The sequence below is a fragment of the Physeter macrocephalus genome, chromosome 16 (assembly GCF_002837175.3).
Source record: "Physeter macrocephalus isolate SW-GA chromosome 16, ASM283717v5, whole genome shotgun sequence".
In the NCBI taxonomy this organism is placed as follows: Eukaryota; Metazoa; Chordata; class Mammalia; order Artiodactyla; family Physeteridae; genus Physeter; species Physeter macrocephalus.
The window spans coordinates 43,766,963-43,787,787 of NC_041229.1; the positions used below are offsets into that span (position 1 = coordinate 43,766,963).

The 20,825-nt window shown below is 36.8% G+C and overlaps 1 protein-coding gene across 1 annotated transcript in view; it reads right to left on the bottom strand.

Moving 5' to 3' along the window:
- FOLH1 (folate hydrolase 1) overlaps window positions 1-20,490 on the bottom strand; it is a 75,551-nt gene extending 55,061 nt beyond the window's left edge. The window contains exons 1-4 of the mRNA XM_024131707.3: window positions 20,234-20,490; window positions 17,843-17,948; window positions 12,091-12,277; window positions 6,977-7,078 (exon numbers count right to left, since the gene is read on the bottom strand). Of these exons, the coding sequence (XP_023987475.1) occupies window positions 6,977-7,078; window positions 12,091-12,277; window positions 17,843-17,948; window positions 20,234-20,351 (513 nt within the window). The 5' untranslated portion in view covers window positions 20,352-20,490. The remainder of the gene's footprint in view (window positions 1-6,976; window positions 7,079-12,090; window positions 12,278-17,842; window positions 17,949-20,233) is intronic.
- Window positions 20,491-20,825: the final 335 nt, after the last annotated feature.

Sequence of the window (20,825 nt, forward strand, 5' to 3'; positions counted from 1 at the left end):
CTTGCCTCCTTTATCAAAGATAAGGTGACCATATGTGCGTGGGTTTATCTCTGGGCTTTCTATCCTGTTCCATTGATCTGTATTTCTGCTTTTGACACACAGGATTCTTGGTGGCTGCAGTAGCAGCCTTAGCATTTCATGCCCGTCTCTGGTGTCCTAGGCTTGCGCCCATCTCTCGAGCTCATTTAGGTGGTGCTCTGAATCCCCTCTCTTCGCACACCCCAAAGTCTTTTGACTCTTAGGCAGTTCCAAACTTTTTCCTGGCCTCCCTCCAGCTAGCTGTGGCATATTAGCCCCCTTCAGGCTGTGTTCATGCAGCAAACTGCAGTCTTCTCCCTGGGTTCTGACCTCCAAAGCCCGAGTCTCAGCTCCCAGCCTCACCTGCCCTGGCAGGTGAGCCGACAAGCCTCTCTGGCTGGTGAGTGCTGGTCGGCACCAATCCTCTGTTCGGGAATCTCTCCACTTTGCCCTCTGCACCCCTGTTGCTGTGCTCTCCTCCATGGCTCTGAAGCTCCCCCCCACCCACCGCCCATCCCCCTGTCTCCACCAGTGAAGGGGTATCTTAGTGTGTGGAAACTTTTCCTCCTTCACAGCTCCCTCCCAGTGGTGCAGGTCCCATCCCTATTCTTTTGTCTCTGTTTTTTCTTTTTTCTTTTGCCCTTCCAGGTACATGGGGAGTTTCTTGCCTTTTGGGAAGTCTGAGGTCTTCTGCAAGCATTTAGTAGGTGTTCTGTAGGAGTTGTTCCATATGTGGATGTATTTTTGATGTATTTGTGGGGAGAAAGGTGATCTCCACTTCTTAGTCCTCCACCATCTTGAAGGTCCTCCCCACCTTCTTTATTTATTTTTTTTAAAGAAAATGTTGGGGGTAGGAGTTTATTAATTAATTAATTTATTTTTGCTGTGTTGGGTCTTCGTTTCTGTGCAAGGGCTTTCTCTAGTTGTGGCAAGCGGGGGCCACTCTTCTTCGCGGTGCATGGGCCTCTCACTATCGCGGCTTCTCTTGCTGCGGAGCACAGGCTCCAGATGCGCAGGCTCAGTAGTTGTGGCTCATGGGCCTAGGTGCTCCGTGGCATGTGAGATCCTCCCAGACCAGGACTCGAACCCGTGAGGTGTTCTGTAGGAGTTGTTCCATATGTGGATGTATTTTTGATGTATTTGTGGGGAGAAAGGTGATCTCCACTTCTTAGTCCTCCACCATCTTGAAGGTCCTCCCCACCTTCTTTATTTATTTTTTTTAAAGAAAATGTTGGGGGTAGGAGTTTATTAATTAATTTATTTATTTTTGCTGTGTTGGGTCTTCGTTTCTGTGCAAGGGCTTTCTCTAGTTGTGGCAAGCGGGGGCCACTCTTCTTCGCGGTGCATGGGCCTCTCACTATCGCGGCTTCTCTTGCTGCGGAGCACAGGCTCCAGATGCGCAGGCTCAGTAGTTGTGACTCATGGGCCTAGGTGCTCCGTGGCATGTGGGATCCTCCCAGACCAGGGCTCGAACCCGTGTCCCCTGCATTAGCAGGCAGATTCTCAACCACTGCGCCACCAGGAAGCACCTCCACTCCTTTGTTTTTAAGTTGACATGTGAAATTTTTTGTCATGTCTTTAAGTTGTGGCGAACAATGCAATTTCCAGCACATTATAAATATTAACATTTTTAGAAGTAGTTTTACCTCACTTTTTATTTACATCCAAAGGAATTTAAATATTGTAATGATTTGTTATTCAATATCATACATTTTAAAACCACACTCTTTAGTCAGGATTTTATCATCACTTTTTCTCCTTGAACTTGTATTTGCCCCTTTCCCTAAAGCATTTTACTCTAAAGTAAAATGGATTTGTGCTGGACACCAGTGCATTGGTGTCCAGATTCCCCTTCACTGAACATGTTCTTGCTCCTGCTGCAGGGAAGGCTCTCTGCAGGCAGCCTTCAGGAGTCAGTCCCTTGCTTGTGATCAGCAACAGACAGCCACCTTGTTCAAGGTCATGCCCCTTCTTAGGATGCACATGTTCAATGACTGATCAATGTGGGACTATGAATACCTGGACATCTTTGTCCAGCACAGGACAATCCTGAAAGACTATTCTGACTCCAAAATAGGTCAGCTGAGGCTGTCCTTGAGCTAGCATTGAGGTGCAGCTTCTCCCTCTGCCTATTCCAGCTTCCTTCTCCTCCCTGCCACAGATACTGATCCCAAGAGAACACTCCTTAATAACCATATAGCATGCTAAATTCCATTTCAGTTTCTGTTACCTAGAATCTGGGTATGTTTGCAAGTCTTTTATTAATCATTGCCAAACTTTCCTTGATTAAGAACGTGTGTGTGTGTGTGTGTGTGTGTGTGTGTGTGTGTCTGTGTGTATAGTGCTTAAAAATATTTATTACCTATGACAAGCTGTACATGTTAAGAAAATTCTTCAAGAGTAATTTACTATTATAATTGTTAGTAGTATCAATTGAGTCTAACAACATCATTACAAACTTTTATAAATAATACCTAAGCATAAAACTTTACTTGAAATACAACTTTTAGTGCTACGGGATGTTAAAACATTTGGTCATGGATCTATGGATGAATAAATTATTTCCAGAATAAGTCAGGCCTCACTCTCAGTTCTATTTACATTTCTTGTTTTTAGACAAGTTCTGAGAAACCTCAAGATGGGGATGAAAAAAATTGGAATTTTCCCTATATTATTTAAACTCTTTCCAAGTTACAACTCCTAAATCTCACACTGATCTATTATCCAAGTTACTTCTAATGATACCAGCTGGAAACTCAATTAGGCTCATCTTTAATTTTGTTCAACTATAAACCATTTAACTTGCCAAATCTTTGTTACACAGCTATTAGAATCTTTCACTATTTTCTCTTTGTTTGGAGCCCCAGAGATTTTTTTTACTCCTCAGAGATATTCTTCATCTTGTTTTAGGATGAATGAGTGATGTCTCTCATTCATAAAATAAGATAAAAATAACTGTAAATAAGGAGATGGAGACAGAGTACCAGCGGGACCTCACCACGGGCTAGTTCTCAATTCCATGAAAGAGTCCACTGAGAAACTGATGATGCAACTGATTTATTTAAAACAATCCTATGTCTGCCTTTGGAAAGTCTTCACATACCCTAGAGTTTGAAGTCCCTGTCCTACACAATTTCTAATATCCTATCATTTTACTTTGGTTATTGTTTTCCTCTTTAAATACATCTCATAACATGTGCACAACAAATTTATAACGTATTGACATAAGGTTGTTTCCAAGCTGATTGTAGGATTCATTCCACAAACTTGTTGAGGGCATATCATTCTAGGAATTAGGGATACAGCAAATCCCTGTCCTTGAAGAAACTTACATTCATGTGGAAAGCAGAGAGATAAGATAATAAACAATAAAATTAATAACTAAGTAAATTGTATATTATATTAAAAGGTGATGAGTTCCGTAGAAAAATTCAAAAAAAAAGTTTAAATACAGTAGGCAAACAGGGAACTTGTACTGTACTCAGTTGGGTGCAATTTTCAAAAAAGGGAGAAAGTTTATTGAGAAGGTTACATCTGAATCTTTGCTTCAGTTAAAGGATTAGTTTTAGCTATTACTTTTCCTCCTAAGACCAATGCAATATTAATGTGCTATTGATAGCACTGTATGTCTGATTTATAACTGTTAGTCTTCTCTGGAGCTCACTCTTCTACTACTGTGAATACAAAGCCATTAACCACTTTGGTTTCAGTGAATTTTGTTTTAGTGTAAATGTTCTACTTGAAATTTATTCATATTTAATATCTCCAACTTTGAGAAGACTAACTACTTCCTTAAATGTCTGTAAATTGTGGCTATCTTTTAATAAATCTGCACTCCTCACAAAGCAAATTATGTTGGAGAAGGGACTGGAGAAGATATTAGTTTGAAAATGGCAGTAAACTTTGAAAATGAAAACAAGTGTGGACAGATAGGCCCTCTCGGCACTTCACAAATGCAAGTTGTCACTGCTAGTTAGAAAAAAATCTTTGTTTTCAGACAATGACATTCTTGTAAAATTTACACTATACCATTGTTCTATAACTGGGAATAAATACAATCTTGCACTGTTAGCCTACAATTTTCTATTTCTTTTAAGCTTCCATCTTCCTGCTCTTGTTAATAGAGACAGAATTGGGACGTGAGACCAGTGGTTCTCAAACCATGGTTCTTGAACGAACAGAATCAACAATATCTAGGAACTTGCTGCAAACAAACTCTCAGGCTTCACCCAAGACTTTCTGAAGCTCAGGCGATAGGAATCAGAATCTGTGTTTTATATGATTGTTTATGATTTCCTTTGCTGTGCAAAAGCTTTTAAGTTTCATTAGGTCCCATTTGTTTATTTTTGTCTTTATATCCATTTCTCTAGGATGTTGGTGAAAAAGGATTTTGCTGTGATTTATGTCATAGAGTGTTCTGCCTATGTAAGGTGCAAGAGGGAGGGGATATAGGGATATATGTATACATATAGCTGATTCACTTTATTATACAGCAGAAACTAACACAACCTTGTAAAGCAATTATACTTCAATAAAGATGTTAAAAATAAATAATGAATGAGGAAATTAATAAAGACCCAAAGTGTGAAAACATAAAGAGAACACTGGACAATATCACAATTAAAGAATCCTTTTCAGTAAAAAACAACATAAATAACATGAACAAATATGGGTGAAAAATTAGGAGACGCCTGTTTGTAATATCTAAACCAATATGAGATGAACAACTAAAATATTTAAGAAACTGCTGAAGTTAATAAGAAAAAGGCCAGAAACTCAACAGGAAAAGAAGGCTATAATTAATCATTTCACAGAGCAAAAACACAGCATAGCTAATAAATATATTTAGAGATGTACAATCTTATCTGTAATAAAAAAAAATGTGAATCAAAATAAATTAAAACAACAACAAAACAATTAGATGGGCAAAATTTAGAAAGTTACATAACTTCAGCCGTTGATGAAAATGTGAGGAAAAAGGAACACTCATACAGTATTGGAGGGAGCAGTAAACTGCTACAGTCTGGACAGTGTGAAATGAAGTATTCCCTATAAACCAGCAATCCCATACCTGGTTTAGTTTACACAGAGAGCCCATGTATGAGCATATTCACTCCAACACAGTTTGTGGTAATTTAAATTTAGAGGCAAACCACCTGTTTGCCACTAAGAGAATGGATAAGTTACATGTGGTGTGCATGATAACATGGGATAACATGCAACAGTGAAAAGTAACAAACTACTCTGACATAAAGCAATAGATTCCAAAAAAAGTTGATTGAAAAACAGTAAGAGACCAAGTAAGACCTAAGGTATAATATTATTTGCGTACATTTAAAATACACCAATCACAAAATTAAGACCATGTTTTTGTAAGAATACATACATTGCTAAAAGTATAAATACATTAGAGTGGGTGGCAGGGTGTAGTGGGGTGGAGAAGAGGAATGAGATTGAAAATAGGGATGAGAGATGAAAGGAAAGAAATTAAATTAGGGATCTTACATGGACCCATGATGGTAATGTGCCTTACCTTGAGGAATAAGTCTAGGTCACCTCAGGACAACTGAGTTCTAAAATATACTATCTCTTCATTCCCAATTTTTATATACCTTATTTCTATGTCATGTCAATTATGAAATAATTATAGTGATTTTAAGCATTCTATTTATGTGCAAATATTTAGGGAGAATTTTCCTAATACTGTTCCCTAAACTATGATGTTAACTACTCATTTGAAGTAAATTTCATACAACCAATCAAAAATATTCTATTCTAAGTTTGTGAGAGTTTTTTAATTATAAGTTAATCAAATATTCAAAACATTAGAAAATAATAAAAATATTGTGTTTTTTAACTTTACTTATTAAAAAACATGGCATTGCCTAATATTAAATCATCCTTATGTTCTTGCAATAAATCTTAACTATTTGGTGAAGAAAGAGCTTTAAATGTCAATTCAATTCTAAATGTAAATTTTTTACTTAGGATGTTTCTGATGATAGTCAAGCCCTTATCTCCCTATTGAGTGATACTTCAATATGCCCAACTGTCTATTAGCAACTTCTTGGAATATATCCTAGGCACCTCAAACTCAATATGTCCAAAACTGAATCTACTTAATGTTAAATATTATGGTAGGAGACATAAAATTTTAAAAGACATTAATAAATTATATTCAACTCTTTCAAATTTAACTTTCTTATAAAAAAACAAAGTACTATGCAAGAATCTGGGGATTTACTGTAAAATCTCAGATGATAGCTATACACACTGCTTTATTGAGTAAACCACATAACATTTTCTAAAACGGACATTCGTACTCTTCACTTGAAAATGGCAACAATTTCAAATTCTCATTCAAGGTGTTTGAAAATTAATCCAAGTTATACAGTGGTAGTAAGATATGTAGTGTTTTCATACAATGGAAATTACTTGGCAATGAAAAGGAACAATCTACTGATAAATGCAAAACGTGAATTTCACAGACCCTGCTTAGTGAAAGAAAATAGACACAAATGATTACATGCTATCAATTCTATCTATATGAATTTCTAGTACAGGCAAAACTAATCAAAGGTGGCAAAAAAAAATCAGAAGAATGATTGCCTTGAGAGTGTGTGGAGTTGATTGACAAGGGGTTAAAAGTACTTTCTGAAGTGATAGTAATATTCTACATGTTGATGGGGTTTGAATTACACAGGTGTATGCATTTGTCAAAAGTCAATAAATGTACATTTTGGATTTCTCCATCTCAGTGTTGTAAATTTTATCTTAAAAAACACTATGAACACAAAATAATATGTATGCCTTTTTATTACTAAGAAATTCTATTTCTTAAATGTAAAAAAGATGAATTTGGATTACATCAAAAACCTCCTTAATACCTCTTTAATTATTGCCTGTATGTATAAGGAAGTTCTCTTTGTTATTTTTATTTTATTGCATGCATTTTTACCTCTGGCATTCCTTGTGGAGAAAAGGCACTAAAAGGTGGAACAACATCTGAAACATTTTCATATCCTGGAGGAGGTGGTTCAAATAATGATGTGTTGAAAATCTAGAGAAACAAAATATAATAATCAGAGGCAAATCAGGTAAAGTTTGATTACTACAACCAAACAAGGAAATGTGTAGTATCTCTTTCTGTCAGTAGATGGTTAATGAAGCCTTTGGTATTTTAAAGATACAGATCAAAGAGCCAGCACTGTGCTAGAGGCTATGAGGATTTCATGAGATGAATAAACTTAGAGACGCTTAGAGGATGTATAAGCACTAGCTTTTGATTTAGAAGGAAAACTTTAATTCCCAAATAAAAATAACAGTGTACAATATTCTTAGTCACTTATAAAAATGCTAAGATAATTACTTGGGAGCAAATTAAATGTTAAATTCACTTTGAACCAAATATAATGTAATCTTTTAAGTGTATCACTGACATTGTTAAGTAGGAATCAATTTTTTTTTAGGTTCCAAACCACTACCTCTAAAAGAGAGCTCCAAGCTACAGGAAGAAGAAACTGACAGAATTCCAAAGGGAAATAAAAATAATCCACCACTATAGTGAGATAATCTAACATTCCTTTCCCAGCAATTAATAAAGATTGCAGACAAAATAAGAATACATGAAGGATAAAGGCGATTTTAGCCAAACAATTAACAAACTTGAACTAATTAACAAATGTAAGATCATTAAACTCAACAACTGAATACATTTTTTTCAAATAAACACAGAACATTTATAAAAATTGACCACATAATAGGCTATAAAGGAAGCCTCAACAATTGCCAAACGATTAGTGTCATACAAACCACATTATCTGATCACAATGTAGTTAATTTAGAAAATCAGATCAAACCGATAGTGGAATAACTTTTAAATTTGGAATTTTAAAAATACCCCTAAATAGCTCCAAGGCTCAAAAATGAAAACACAGAAATTAGAAAATATTAAGATATTAATGATAACTAAAACACTTCTCCAAACTTGTGAGATCTAGTTGAAGTGGCTCTTAGAAGGAAATTTATGGTTTTAAATACTCATATTAGGAAAGAAGAAAGGTTGAACATCAATAAATTAAGTATTCAACTGAAAATGTTACAAAGAACAGCAAAATAGACACCAGGAAGGTAAAAGAGGAAATTATATTAAGTAAGAACAGAATTAATGAAACATAAAACATACAACCAAGATTACTCTGCCCAACAAGGATCTCATTCAGATTCGATGTAGAAATTAAAACCTTTACATAAAACAAAAACTGAGAGAATTCAGCAACACCAAACCAGCTTTACAACAAATGCTAAAGGAACTTCTCTAGGCAGAAATACAAGAAATACAAGAGAAGGAAAAGACCTACAGGAACAAACACAAAACAATTAAGAAAATGGTAATACAAACATACATATTGATAATTACCTTAAATGTAAATGGATTAAATGCTCCAACCAAAACACATAGACTGTCTGAATGGATACAAAAAAAAGACCCATATATATGCTATCTACAAGAGACCCACTTCAGACCTAGGCACACATACAGACTGAAAGTGAGGGGATGGAAAAAAATATTCCATGCAAAAGGAAATCAAAAGCTGGAGAACCAATTCTCATATCAGAAAAAATAGACTGTAAAATAAAGACTATTGCAAGAGACAAAGAAGGACACTACATAATGACCAAGGGATCAATACAAGAAATGATTGCCAAAGCTGAAGGTTTATTCTTTGAAAATACAGGTAAAATTGACATATCTCTGTCAATGTCAATAAGAAAAAAATATAAGGTAAGCACAAATAAATAATATTAAGAGTTGAAAAAAAGTCATATCTATAGGTGTCACACAGATTTAAAAGGTAATAAGAAAATACTAGGAAGAACTATGCCCAAAATTGAAAACTTAGATGAAATGGAAAAATGCATTTTAAAAAATTTATTAAAACTGACATAATGATGCATTTTTTACAATCTAAATAGTCCTATAACAATAAAAAAATTGAATCAGTAGTTTAAAATCTCCCACAAAACAAAGTATCAAAACCAACTGGTTTTCCTTTGAGTTTGAAAGATGAAAGTAAAAGATTGTTTAAGTATAACACAACCTATTTCAGAGATTAAAAACTCAGGTCATTTTATAAGGCAGGTCATTTTATAAGGCAAGTCTAATCCAGAAATTATACCCCAATAAGCAAATTGCAGAAATACAGACCAAACATGCTATGAATATAAACTGAATATATATAGTTATATGAGTTGAAAACTCTACTACTGACTAATATTACAAATTTCAAAAATGTAAGATTAGTCTAATATCAGAATATCATTTAATATAATTATCATTATGAAAAAGAAAAATTATATGTTCATCTCAAAAGATAGCCAAAAAAAGAAAAAAAGTGTTGATAAAATTCATCATAAATCCATGACAAAAAGTCTTAGTAAACTTGGAAAGGAAGTGAATTAATGTAACCTGATACAAATGTAAAATTAAGGTGAAACATTAAAAACATTCAAGTCAAGGACACCTGCTATCACCACTCATTTTTAATGTTAAACTAAGTCCTGGCCCATGCAGTAATGCAAAGGGTGGTGGGAGATGGGGAGTGACGCTGAGCTAACATTATATTGTACTGACTAGAACACCAGTTACCTACTTCTGATCCTGATAGAACCTAAAATGAAACCAAATCAACTACTACTCTTCAAAAATTCCCATATCTTCCATCTTTCCCATAATTTTTCTGTGGTCCACATAGGGTACAAACACAGCTGAATCACTGGGAAAGATTATAAGAAAAGCTATACTAAAGTGCAATAAAAATCCATCTAGAGACAAAGTCATCCCATCAGCAAGTCTTACAGCCAAGGAAGTACTCAAGCTCGTCTCACTTGATTTGCCTTTACAGTAATCCTCAATTTTACAACACCACTGAGCAGCTGGATTTTACATCAAGTTTATGAGTTATTCTAACAACTAGGAAAAGCTTCTTAAGGTGACGGAAAAGTCTTTTGGGTGACTTTATCAAAGGTAGACAATACACCAGTGAGCACTGCTCACTATCCAAAATTCACTAATATAGCCTCAAATTATGTATTCTGAGTATAACTAAAATAATTTTGGTTTACAAATTTCTATTTACTTTTTGTGACATAAAAAAGGCAATATATATAGTTCAATCCATATGGCACGTTATCCTTACATAAACAAATATAAAATAATGCATATAGTATTAAAAATATTTCCTGCAGAATCTATAAAATCCTAATCATATTTGTTGCCTGTGAGAAGGGGAACTCATCTGTGTCGTGCAGGAAAGTAAAAGTTTGCAATTTACCACATAGCTTGGTTATGAATAGTCACAATAATTAAACTGGGAGATGGCAACACAGTAAAAGAGCATTTGTAGTTGGGGTGAGAATAGAGCTGAACTGTCACAAGGTCAAAAGATAATGCCTGAATCTGAAGCACAAGCAATACAAGTATGTCATTTAAAGAAACAGAAGTAAATACCAAAAGAATCAACTCAGTGTTGAACAGTGATTGCCTCAGGGAACGGGGATATAGAGGGGCCCTTTGGAGAACTGTGTGATTCTTTATGTGCAGGTAAATCTTGGGTAAAAATAAAAATGATTTAATGATATAACTTTCAAAAAAGTTAATAAGTTTTTGGCAGCTAACACCATTCAGAAAAATCTCCAAAATGAAACTTCTACAAGATAGGTTTATATTAAGTGACAGCCTTTAGAAATTTCATAAGTGCTTATAATAGCAAAAACAAATAATGAAATGAAATAAAAGCAAAGGTACAGTCAAAATTGGAAGTGAAGAGGAAGGAAAAAGGAAGAGAAATGAAAGTTTGCTATTTTCCTCATTGCACACAATTGCCAAATTTGATAGATCAAATTTGGTTTAAGTATGTGTATTTTTTTAACATTACCAATATTTTATTACATCATTATTCTTCCTAAATATACATTTAAAGACCCCTTAATACTTAATTACATAGATATGCCCCCGCTTATTTAATTAAGGTTATGGGACCATAGGAAGTATATCAGTATTCCCCATACCTACCTTAAAAATATTTTTAAAATTTTGAAATAGTTTGATAATAATTTTAAAAGTTAAACTGTATTAACTACTATAATTTAAAATAGTGAATATGGAAACTTTGAACTCATATTAGGAAATTTAGCATGGCATTACATCACTGACTGTAAAACAACATATTAATCATTAAGAAGAGGCTGATTCATTAGTCAATAACAGAAGGTGATTAAAAATGTATATATACTTAAATCACATGACATTTTTAGTAGACTGATCAAACTGGACATATTTGAAGCTATATGCAATTTAGAAGGCCCAGCTAACAAAAGGACTGAAAGAAGCTATCCAGACTAAAAGGGGCTACTTTAAATATGGTAGCTGTAAGGCAAAAAATTGAGTTATATTTTATGAGCTTTCATATTGAATATATATTGTGATAAGAAATATCTCAATTACTTGTATTATCTTCTTTCCCAAGTGCCCTAACTAGCAAAGAAGGTTGTAAATTCTTTAGTGTAGATATAATTCTATAGTATTTCTCTCCAAATTCTCCTCCTTCCAAATGCCCACACCCAAGTTCTGGGCAGAGCTGAACACATGATCATATGAGATTTAATCATTAAGTACCAAAAAAAACCTGCTAGCTCATACAGCACTTCTCTGAATTTTCTAGCATCTTCAAATCTATGCATGATCTTTTATAGTCCGAACCTTTCAAAAATGTATCAATTTAGTTGCTTAGAAGTTTACTAATATATCATATTTTATATTAGTGTACAATACTAAAAAATAGAAGATAGCAAATGTCATCAAACATCAATTTTTCAGAATCTTTCCAACATCACATAAATTCAAACATCATAAGAAAGAGTTGGCACCAGTAATAAGATTATTAAAGGCACCATTCGCAAGTGTCAATATTGATTTCTATCAGTATTTGGAGATGGTATAGGGCATTCTTTCACATAAGGTATTTCAAAAGAGTAGACCGGGGGTCTTATTTTTTCTTTCTTTCTTTTTACCTCATTTCCATCTTCATCAATTATTGAGATGTAGTTGGGATGAGTCTTATTTGGATAGGACAACAGGACATCATAATGGGCTAACTCAACAGAATCCAGGCCAAATTCTTTCCACTGAGATTGAATTTGCTTTGCAAGCTGAAAGTTTTGTTCTGTTCCAGCTAAATGTGGTATCCGTGTAAAATTACTGTTGGAAAAAAATTGAAAGTGGTTAGAAATTTTTAGTCAGCCTTTATCTTAAATCAACAACCAAATAAGGCTGATTTACATTAAAAAATACTTTGTGGTGTTATACATTAAAAAAGCAAAGTGGCAATATTATTGCATCAAATAGATTTTCAAGTGTGTTTTGAAATTTTCATGCTCTAATTTATACTCATTCAAGAGAAAAATTAGAAAAACTGATCTTTGTAGAGATTTGTTACACACAATCCTATAGATGTATCTCTATATATTAGATGAGGAAAGTGTTATATTCTTTCCTAAGAAAGAATGTATCTTTGAACTTTCATGGAATTATCTGTTTACTTCACCTTGTAAAATATAATTGGAAGATAAAAATATTTTCATCCAAAGATCAAGCTGTGACATGCCAAGAACTACTGATAATTACATTTATTTTTAAATACTGAAAGTTATAGCCAAGTGAGAAACCTTTGATTAGCAACCATTTTAAAGTGCCTTCTTTAAGGAGTAATCTGAACATATTTACATAAGCTCAAACTGAATCTTTTGTACTCCATTCACCATATATACTTATTAAGTAAGTATAATACTTAAAATCAATGATGAGAATTAGTCTGACCACAAATATCTTTAACAAATAAACTATGTGGCTAAAATTTTAGCTACCACAAATACTTTCATGAATAGATTAATTTCTCATTTAATATGTCCAGATACTGGTGCTTTTGTTTGTTTTAAATTTCTCTCTCTTGGAAATTTTGTTGTTCCCTGAAGATTCAGTTCATTGGTATTTTCAAACCCCTTCAAGAAAAAACAAAAAATCCCATACGACAAAGCATCATGTATCATGATAAGACACTGATTTATTTCTAGCTCATGAACTTCATGAATTTCTGGTTCTAAATATGTAGATTTTTCTAAACTCAACACACTTCCATCCTGATGGTGATTTAAAAAAAACTAATAGCCAACATGGCTATGATGATCCCAATTTCAAATGTCTGATTCTATTGTGTATCTTTTGACAAAAAAGGAGGAGGGGGATTCTGGTGATTAATTTTATAATTATATTAAAATCATTTAAATTGTATTTACAAAAATAGTATTAAAATTCTCATTCAATAAATTTTTAGGGGCTTAAAACCCTACATGGGATTTCTAATGTGTATTTACAAAATAAAGTAATGAAAAGAACACAATTTTAAGAGCCAGCTGAGGAGTCTGTATATCCCTTCATCAATGGATACCTGCAAAGAAAACAGAAAATAGCCAACAAGTTGCTATTTTCTTCCATATTATACAAATCCAAACTGTAACATAACTAGATGCAGATTATGCATATTTCCTGAAGTCACAGCTATAACTCTATTCTTACATGAGAGAAGAATTGTTATGGGAGTCTTGAACCTGCTCACACACACACAGAGGAGATCATTTTTAGACTTTGTTATTATTGAAACTGAGTCCCCCTAAAACCGAGCTCCCCTGCCAAGCTTATGATTAACCTCTCTAACCAAAGCTTTATTCTCTTTCTCATTCTGCCCCTGTTCCTCTCAGGATTAAGAAGTATCAGAGAAAAGGGGGGACTGAAACCAAGCAGTACCCTGCAGGCCCCTCCCAGGTACAAGAGCCCCTCAGTGTCCCCCGTTTCTTTTTTGTAGTAAAAGGCTTTAGTCTTCTAGGCCTTCCATGGATTCCAAAGAGCAGACTCAAGCAGTTACTAATTAGGGAAGTGAGGGAACAGAGAAACAAAGGAAAAGTGGTCAAGCAAGAAAGTAATGATAGCTTAAACAGTGTAACAACCTGATGCATATCTTTGGGCTGTTCTGCAGAAACTAAGAACCCCACCCAGGTGGAGGATGGTGACTACATGCTGACCACAAGCACACAGACCCTAGACTAGTTGGAACCAGAAGGTTGATGATTCAGATTTCCAAAACATCACCCTGTTACCTCACCACCAACCAATCAGAAGCAAGTCCATGAGCTGCAACCCTCACCCCAAATGTTGCCTTTAAAAACCCTCCCCTTTAGATAGCTAGTGGGAAGAAGTCACATAGCACAGAGAGATTAGCTTGGTGCTTTGTGATCAGCTAGAAGGGTGGGATAAGGAGGGTGGGAGGGAGGGAGACACAAGAGGGAAGAGATATGGGGATATATGTATATGTATAACTGATTCACTTCGTTATAAAGCAGATACTAACACACCATTGTAAAGCAATTATACTCCAATAAAAACGTTAAAAAAAATCAAATGGGAAAAATATTTTAGGATCATCTAAAGTATTTTGCCTGTAAAAATAAAGGAGAGGGCTTCCCTGGTGGCGCAGTGGTTGAGAATCCGCCTGCCGATGCAGGACACATGGGTTCGTGCCCCAGTCCAGGAAGATCCCACATGCCGCAGAGCGGCTGGGCCCATGAGCCATGGCCGCTGAGCCTGTGCGTCGGGAACCTGTGCTCCGCAACAGGAGAGGCCACAACAGTGAGAGGCCCGTGTACCACAAAAAAAAAAAAAAAAAACCTCCCCTGAAAGCCACCTGGGATTTCTGGTCTTTTGAGCATAAGCTGTCTGTTGGGGATATATGTATATGTATAACTGATTCACTTCGTTATAAAGCAGATACTAACACACCATTGTAAAGCAATTATACTCCAATAAAAACGTTAAAAAAAATCAAATGGGAAAAATATTTTAGGATCATCTAAAGTATTTTGCCTGTAAAAATAAAGGAGAGGGCTTCCCTGGTGGCGCAGTGGTTGAGAATCCGCCTGCCGATGCAGGACACATGGGTTCGTGCCCCAGTCCAGGAAGATCCCACATGCCGCAGAGCGGCTGGGCCCATGAGCCATGGCCGCTGAGCCTGTGCGTCGGGAACCTGTGCTCCGCAACAGGAGAGGCCACAACAGTGAGAGGCCCGTGTACCACAAAAAAAAAAAAAAAAAACCTCCCCTGAAAGCCACCTGGGATTTCTGGTCTTTTGAGCATAAGCTGTCTGTTCTCCCTATTTGGCGCCCTACAGTAAATGCTGGACTCCTTCACCTCAACCTGGTGTCAGTAGACTGGCTTTGCTGCACAGCAGGCTAGCAGACCCAAGTTTGGTTAGGTAACATTATGAGTGAAATTCCTGGTAAGATTTGTCATTACCCACCAAGATGCAATGGTGTTCTATGATCAGGTTTAGAACCCACTTATTTGGAGCAAAGTTAATCCTGAAAATGATGAGTAGGAAAAATGATTTGTTTCCAAGGATAAATAAATCAACTGGCCACAAAATCAGTGTATTACAGGTTTTGCCACTAACTTGCTGTATAATCCTGGCCATGTCTTAAATTTCTCATCCATACATGGGGAGAATATTGCTACCTCACTAATTCACAAAGATTTGAGGCTCAATTAGACAACTGCTAAGAAACAGAAGTTCATTTTTTTTGTTTTAATCAATTGAGAAGTGTGTCACACTGTCTTGATTCTATTAGAATATCCAGTTATTTTCTAATAAGAAGAATAATTTACAAATTATCCAAAATAGCCAACAACATGTATTAACAAAAAAATAGGCTCATACATCTCGGTCTGGCTAGAAAAGTTTATATATGTTCCAAGTATCATTATGTTATCTCAATTAATAAAGGGAGCTATTGGTATTCCTGTTTTCATACACTGCATCTGGTTTACAAATGCACAGTGCTTAGAGAAGTTAGATGACTTAAAGACAGCCAGTGAAAGATGGAACTGGTATTCAAATGTAGATCAGTGAAAGTCTAAGACACTCTTCTGAAATAATCTAGTCTTTCAGAACAGGGTGGAGAAGGAAATTCCCTCTAAAGACATGCAAAATAGTGAACAGATCTGAGAATTTAACTAGATGTTACAAAACAAAAGGGAAAACATAGGACAACCTTGTACCCCAAGGGGGACTGAAAAGGCAGCCCCTACTTAACCCCCCCAGCCACTATTGAGAGTCAGGTGACTTAGAACTAGTAGAGAACTTTTAGTAGTAAAGCAAAGGATTAGAAAGGGGAACAAGACAGAGGATCTGAGGCTTTCATGACCCCTAACCTAAGGGTCTAAATAGACTGAAAGCACTCTGATGGACAAATGGCAAATTGGAATTCTGGAGAGTCCAAGAGGCTTCTGGAGGTTCTGTGGTCCTTGGAGGGGTGAGTGGGGGGTTCTGTTAATCTCTTTCTTTTATTTGTTAATGATGAAAATCCTTGAGTTCTAAAGAGTTAGAGGAGCTTGGTCAAGGCCACAGAGAATAAGCAAGAAGCTGACGGCCCAGAAAGTGAGCTAGAGGAAGGCATTCATTTTATTTCTTTGCAGGTCTCTCCACCTCACAGGTTAGAAAAGGAAAAATGAAGCAGAGGCAGCACCCCTGTCTAGGAGTGAAGATTATATCTCGCCAGACTTCCACTTTTATTATACCTATTATACATAATTATAGTAAAAGAAGTGCAAGAGACAGAAGGATTTCCACTAAATTTAAGCTTCTGGATCTCTCACTTGAAATGGCCCTTCCAAAGACTTGATAGGTGCCCTAGCAAATTTTATTCATAGTTTTAATTCAATCATAATTAAATAGACATATGTGTTTGTATGACTATGTGTATGTACATCTATATATATATATTTACTTGACTGTTTTTACATAAAATTATAACTTGTATTCACTAAGGAGTCCTTTAATCATTATCAGGACTTCAAGTATGTCACTTTGAAAAAGCTAAGTATTCCAATCAATTATTCAATAAAAGTGTTTTATTTTTAGTTGCCTTGCAAATACTTTTTAAATTTACTCATTTACCTCTTTTTCCCTACACCAGGGATAGCTATTTCAGGAAATAGGGAGCTGGTTTTTACACTAGGTCGCATATATGCGCATTCTCTAATTTCATGCTCATCAGAACAATATCACTATCTCCATTTTATAGAGGTGAAAATGACGGCTCAGGAAGGTTAAGTATTCACTCAAAGTTACTTTAATATCAGTGGGCAAAGATGGAATTTAAACTCGTGTATGTCTGACTTCGAAGTCCAAAATTTATTCTTTTGACTAAAATATACTATCTTCCTCTGCTGACAGGAGTCAGCAAACTACGTTTCACTGACCAAATCCAGCTCACTTCCTTTCTTTGTACAGCCCACAAGCTAAAAATGGTTATCACATTTTAAATAGGTGAAAAAACTCAAGAGGAATAATATTTTATGACATAGCATTTATATGAAATTTAAATTTCAGTGCCTACAAATAAAGTTTTATCGAACCTGTCACACTTATTCAATTACGTATTTACTATCACTTTTTTGGTGCTACAATAGCAGAGCTGAGTAGTTGGGACAGAGATCAGCTGGCCTACAAAAGCTGGACCTTTACAGAAAAAGTTTGCTGACACCTGCTTTAAAACATCTATCATGATAAAGTTCAGCTGAAGGTACAATCCTCTCCAGATGAAACATGATACTAGATCTTCAGTAATAAAACCTTTTTAAAAAGTCAGTTTCTGTTTATGAAATATTGGATCAAAACTTCTAAACAGAATAATAAACTTTTAAGTTTATGCTTACTACAAGAACGTCTTGATGTTCTCTGCTTTCAACTCATCCAAAAATGCTTTCTTCACATTATGCTGTGGAATCTTAGTAGCTTCACTGGAGGATTTTATAAACAATCCTGTAAAATACAAACAAATATAGGAATGAGATGTGAGCTTATAGAAAGGGCCTATTTTTCCTTATTATTGTATTTATCATATATAAAACATAAATTATCAATGACCTCTGGCATTAACTGAGATTTTCTGAAGTTTCATTGCTCTTGCCTACTTCCATTGGAAAAAAAATCATGCAGACAGACTTAATTACAAATCAGCTGCAACATATTTTTTAATCCAATTTCAGTACGTATTGCTGTTATTCTAAGAAATGTTTTATGAAATTAGCACTAAAATTGAAGATGGTTCAACTAATGGGAAAAATGAAGGCAAAAAGGAGATCCACCTTCTCTCTCCTTCAAGCTTCTATCCCCAGTGACGACTCCTCTGCTGACCCAGAATAAGCATTTAGTAAATGTTTGTAATTAATTAATTATGAGTATATTTCAAGTACATAAATTATTTCAAAGAGTTGAAGGCAATTCAGACTTGTAATTTGTTCTGGTTCTGAAACTAAAGCAAAATATGCTTAAATATGTTGTGCTTGCAGTTGAAGTAGGCTTCAAAAGTTCAACTTCAGAGAGCTACAGTGAAACTCCAATTCACCCAACATCTCTGCAAGACACACAGTGAACACAGAGACTAGAGGCAATGGGTAGCCAGATAGCATAGAGCCATTAGCCCTGGTAGCTGGCTTCGTGACACAGTTTATTTAGATAAATGATATGATTTGTGCATAAAATGGTTACCAAAATCACCCAGCTAGCTTTCATGGAGCTTTCCAGTTATTAATCACATACACGTTACACACATGCATATATACATGCATATTGAAATAAATGGTTGGCAGCAAATGGAAATACAGTTCCACCAGTATGTAAAATAAAGGGACTTGGATTAGACTGTAGGATAAGGGCACTCGGAGGATGAAATGCTTGAATCGAGGTCTAAAAAATGAGCTGGATAAAGAGGACGGAGGCCTGTGGGAGGGAGGGGGCAGAGAATCCTAGGAAAAAATTAACAAATATTAATAAAGAACCCACAGCCATTGAGCAGTGAATATAAGGATGGGGCTGAGGGCAATACTGGGACGAATAAAATGCTTTCAAAAGATGCAGAAGATCTTAATCCTCATGCTACCCTTGCCAAGTGTATTTCCCCCATTTATAGCTGAGAAAATTGAAACTCGAGTTGAAGTGTGCTCTTAACGAGCACACTTATCTAAGCCCCACAATAACCCTAATATCCACATGCTGGTTATGAGCAGAGTGTGGCTCAAAGGCAACACAACAAGCAAGAAGAGGCTGAATTTGAGCCAGCTTAGTTGGTCTATGCCCTGGTCTTCTAAATCCCAGAAAGGGGACCCAGAATTCAGAGTAGGGCCGAACTACCAGGCTATACCTTAACACTAGTCCTGTGCATTAATGTCCAGTGAGAAGCATCTCCTCACCAGGAAAGAATTTTTAAAAAGTGCCGATACCCCAATACTGTGCCAGGAGATTTAGATGCTATTTCGTTTACGATTCCCACTAAGTTACAGATAGTATTCTTATAAAGGTTGACAAACTGTGGCTCAGAGAGACTTGGTAACTTGCTCAAGGCCACAGAGAAGTTGCAGAGTTAAAATTAGAATTTAAAAGAGTCTCAGCGAATCTGTGCTGCCCCCTGCTTATCATGGAGAGTTGGGTTAAGTCTGCAGATCAGTACACAGGGGAAAACGCTGAAGAACTGCTATTAAGGATCTGTTCAGAGCACTGACAACGTCAGCCAGTTAGCTCCTAAATGTTCCTCTTTATTTACTCCCAAGGACGAAAGAATGAGAGAATAGGGCTCCCACGCAGCAGTGCCCTGAGTTCCACCTACTGTATACACGAAGCAGTTCCAGGCACAGGCACTAGATAAAGACCCCAAACAGGTAAGAGTCGTTTCTTGCAAAGCTCCTTGGACGACCTAGCAAATGCCCCCAGAGATCCGGCGCTCCTGCTAAAACGTACCGATTGCTCTCAGGGCCTCAGCAGTTGAACTTTCTCAAGTTCAGTTTGAGTCTCTCCGTTCTACTCCTTACCCTGGGTGTCTGTCCGACAGTAGCCCGTCCAGAACCCAACTGTGCGCCGCCCCCAGCAACTCCCACCTAACTCGCGGGAGCCCGTCCCCACGTTCCCCCAACCCGATCACCGCCCCCCACCCCCCGGGAGACCGGGAGACCAGCAGCTGGCCCCACGCGGCAGCTGGCCCGGGAGTCCCGCGAACCGCCGAACAGCCGGGTGGGTAGGCTCGGGGCTGTGCGTGGCGAGGGCCCCCGTACCGAAGAGGAAGCCGAGGGCGAAGAGGCAGGCGGCCAGCACCAGGGCCCCAGCGCACAGCCAGCCCGGGCGGCGCCAGGCGACAAAGGTCGAGTCAGTTTCGTGCAGGGGATTCCACATCTCAGCGTGTGGCCGGCGGGGCCTCCGGGGACCGGTGCCTCTTTGGTGGCCCCCCTGCTGCCTCGCGGGCGGCGGGGCAAAGGCTTCCTCCTTCGAGGGCCTCTCTTACCAGTTCTGCAGCCTAGAGTCCACTCCCAGCCCAGTCCACTCGCACTCCCAGGGCACTCCCAGTTTCTCCGCCCCTGAAAGTATTTCTAGTTTACTCTCAACCAATCCCGGAGAGCAAGAGGCAGCATCAGTCCCCAGAAGAAGAAAACCCGGCCCCTTCGGAGAGGTGCTTAAAAAAAAAAAAAAAAAGTTTAGCTTGAAATTTTCTAGCCCTTATTTTAAAATAAAAGGAAAAGAAGGAAGAAAGGGAAGGAGGAAGCAAAGAACAAACTCTTCTCCTTTCTCCACTTCCAGACCACAATCCGATTCACAAAAGGAACACTCAGTTTCCCGTAATTCAATAGAACGATCCTCTTTTGTCTGTCT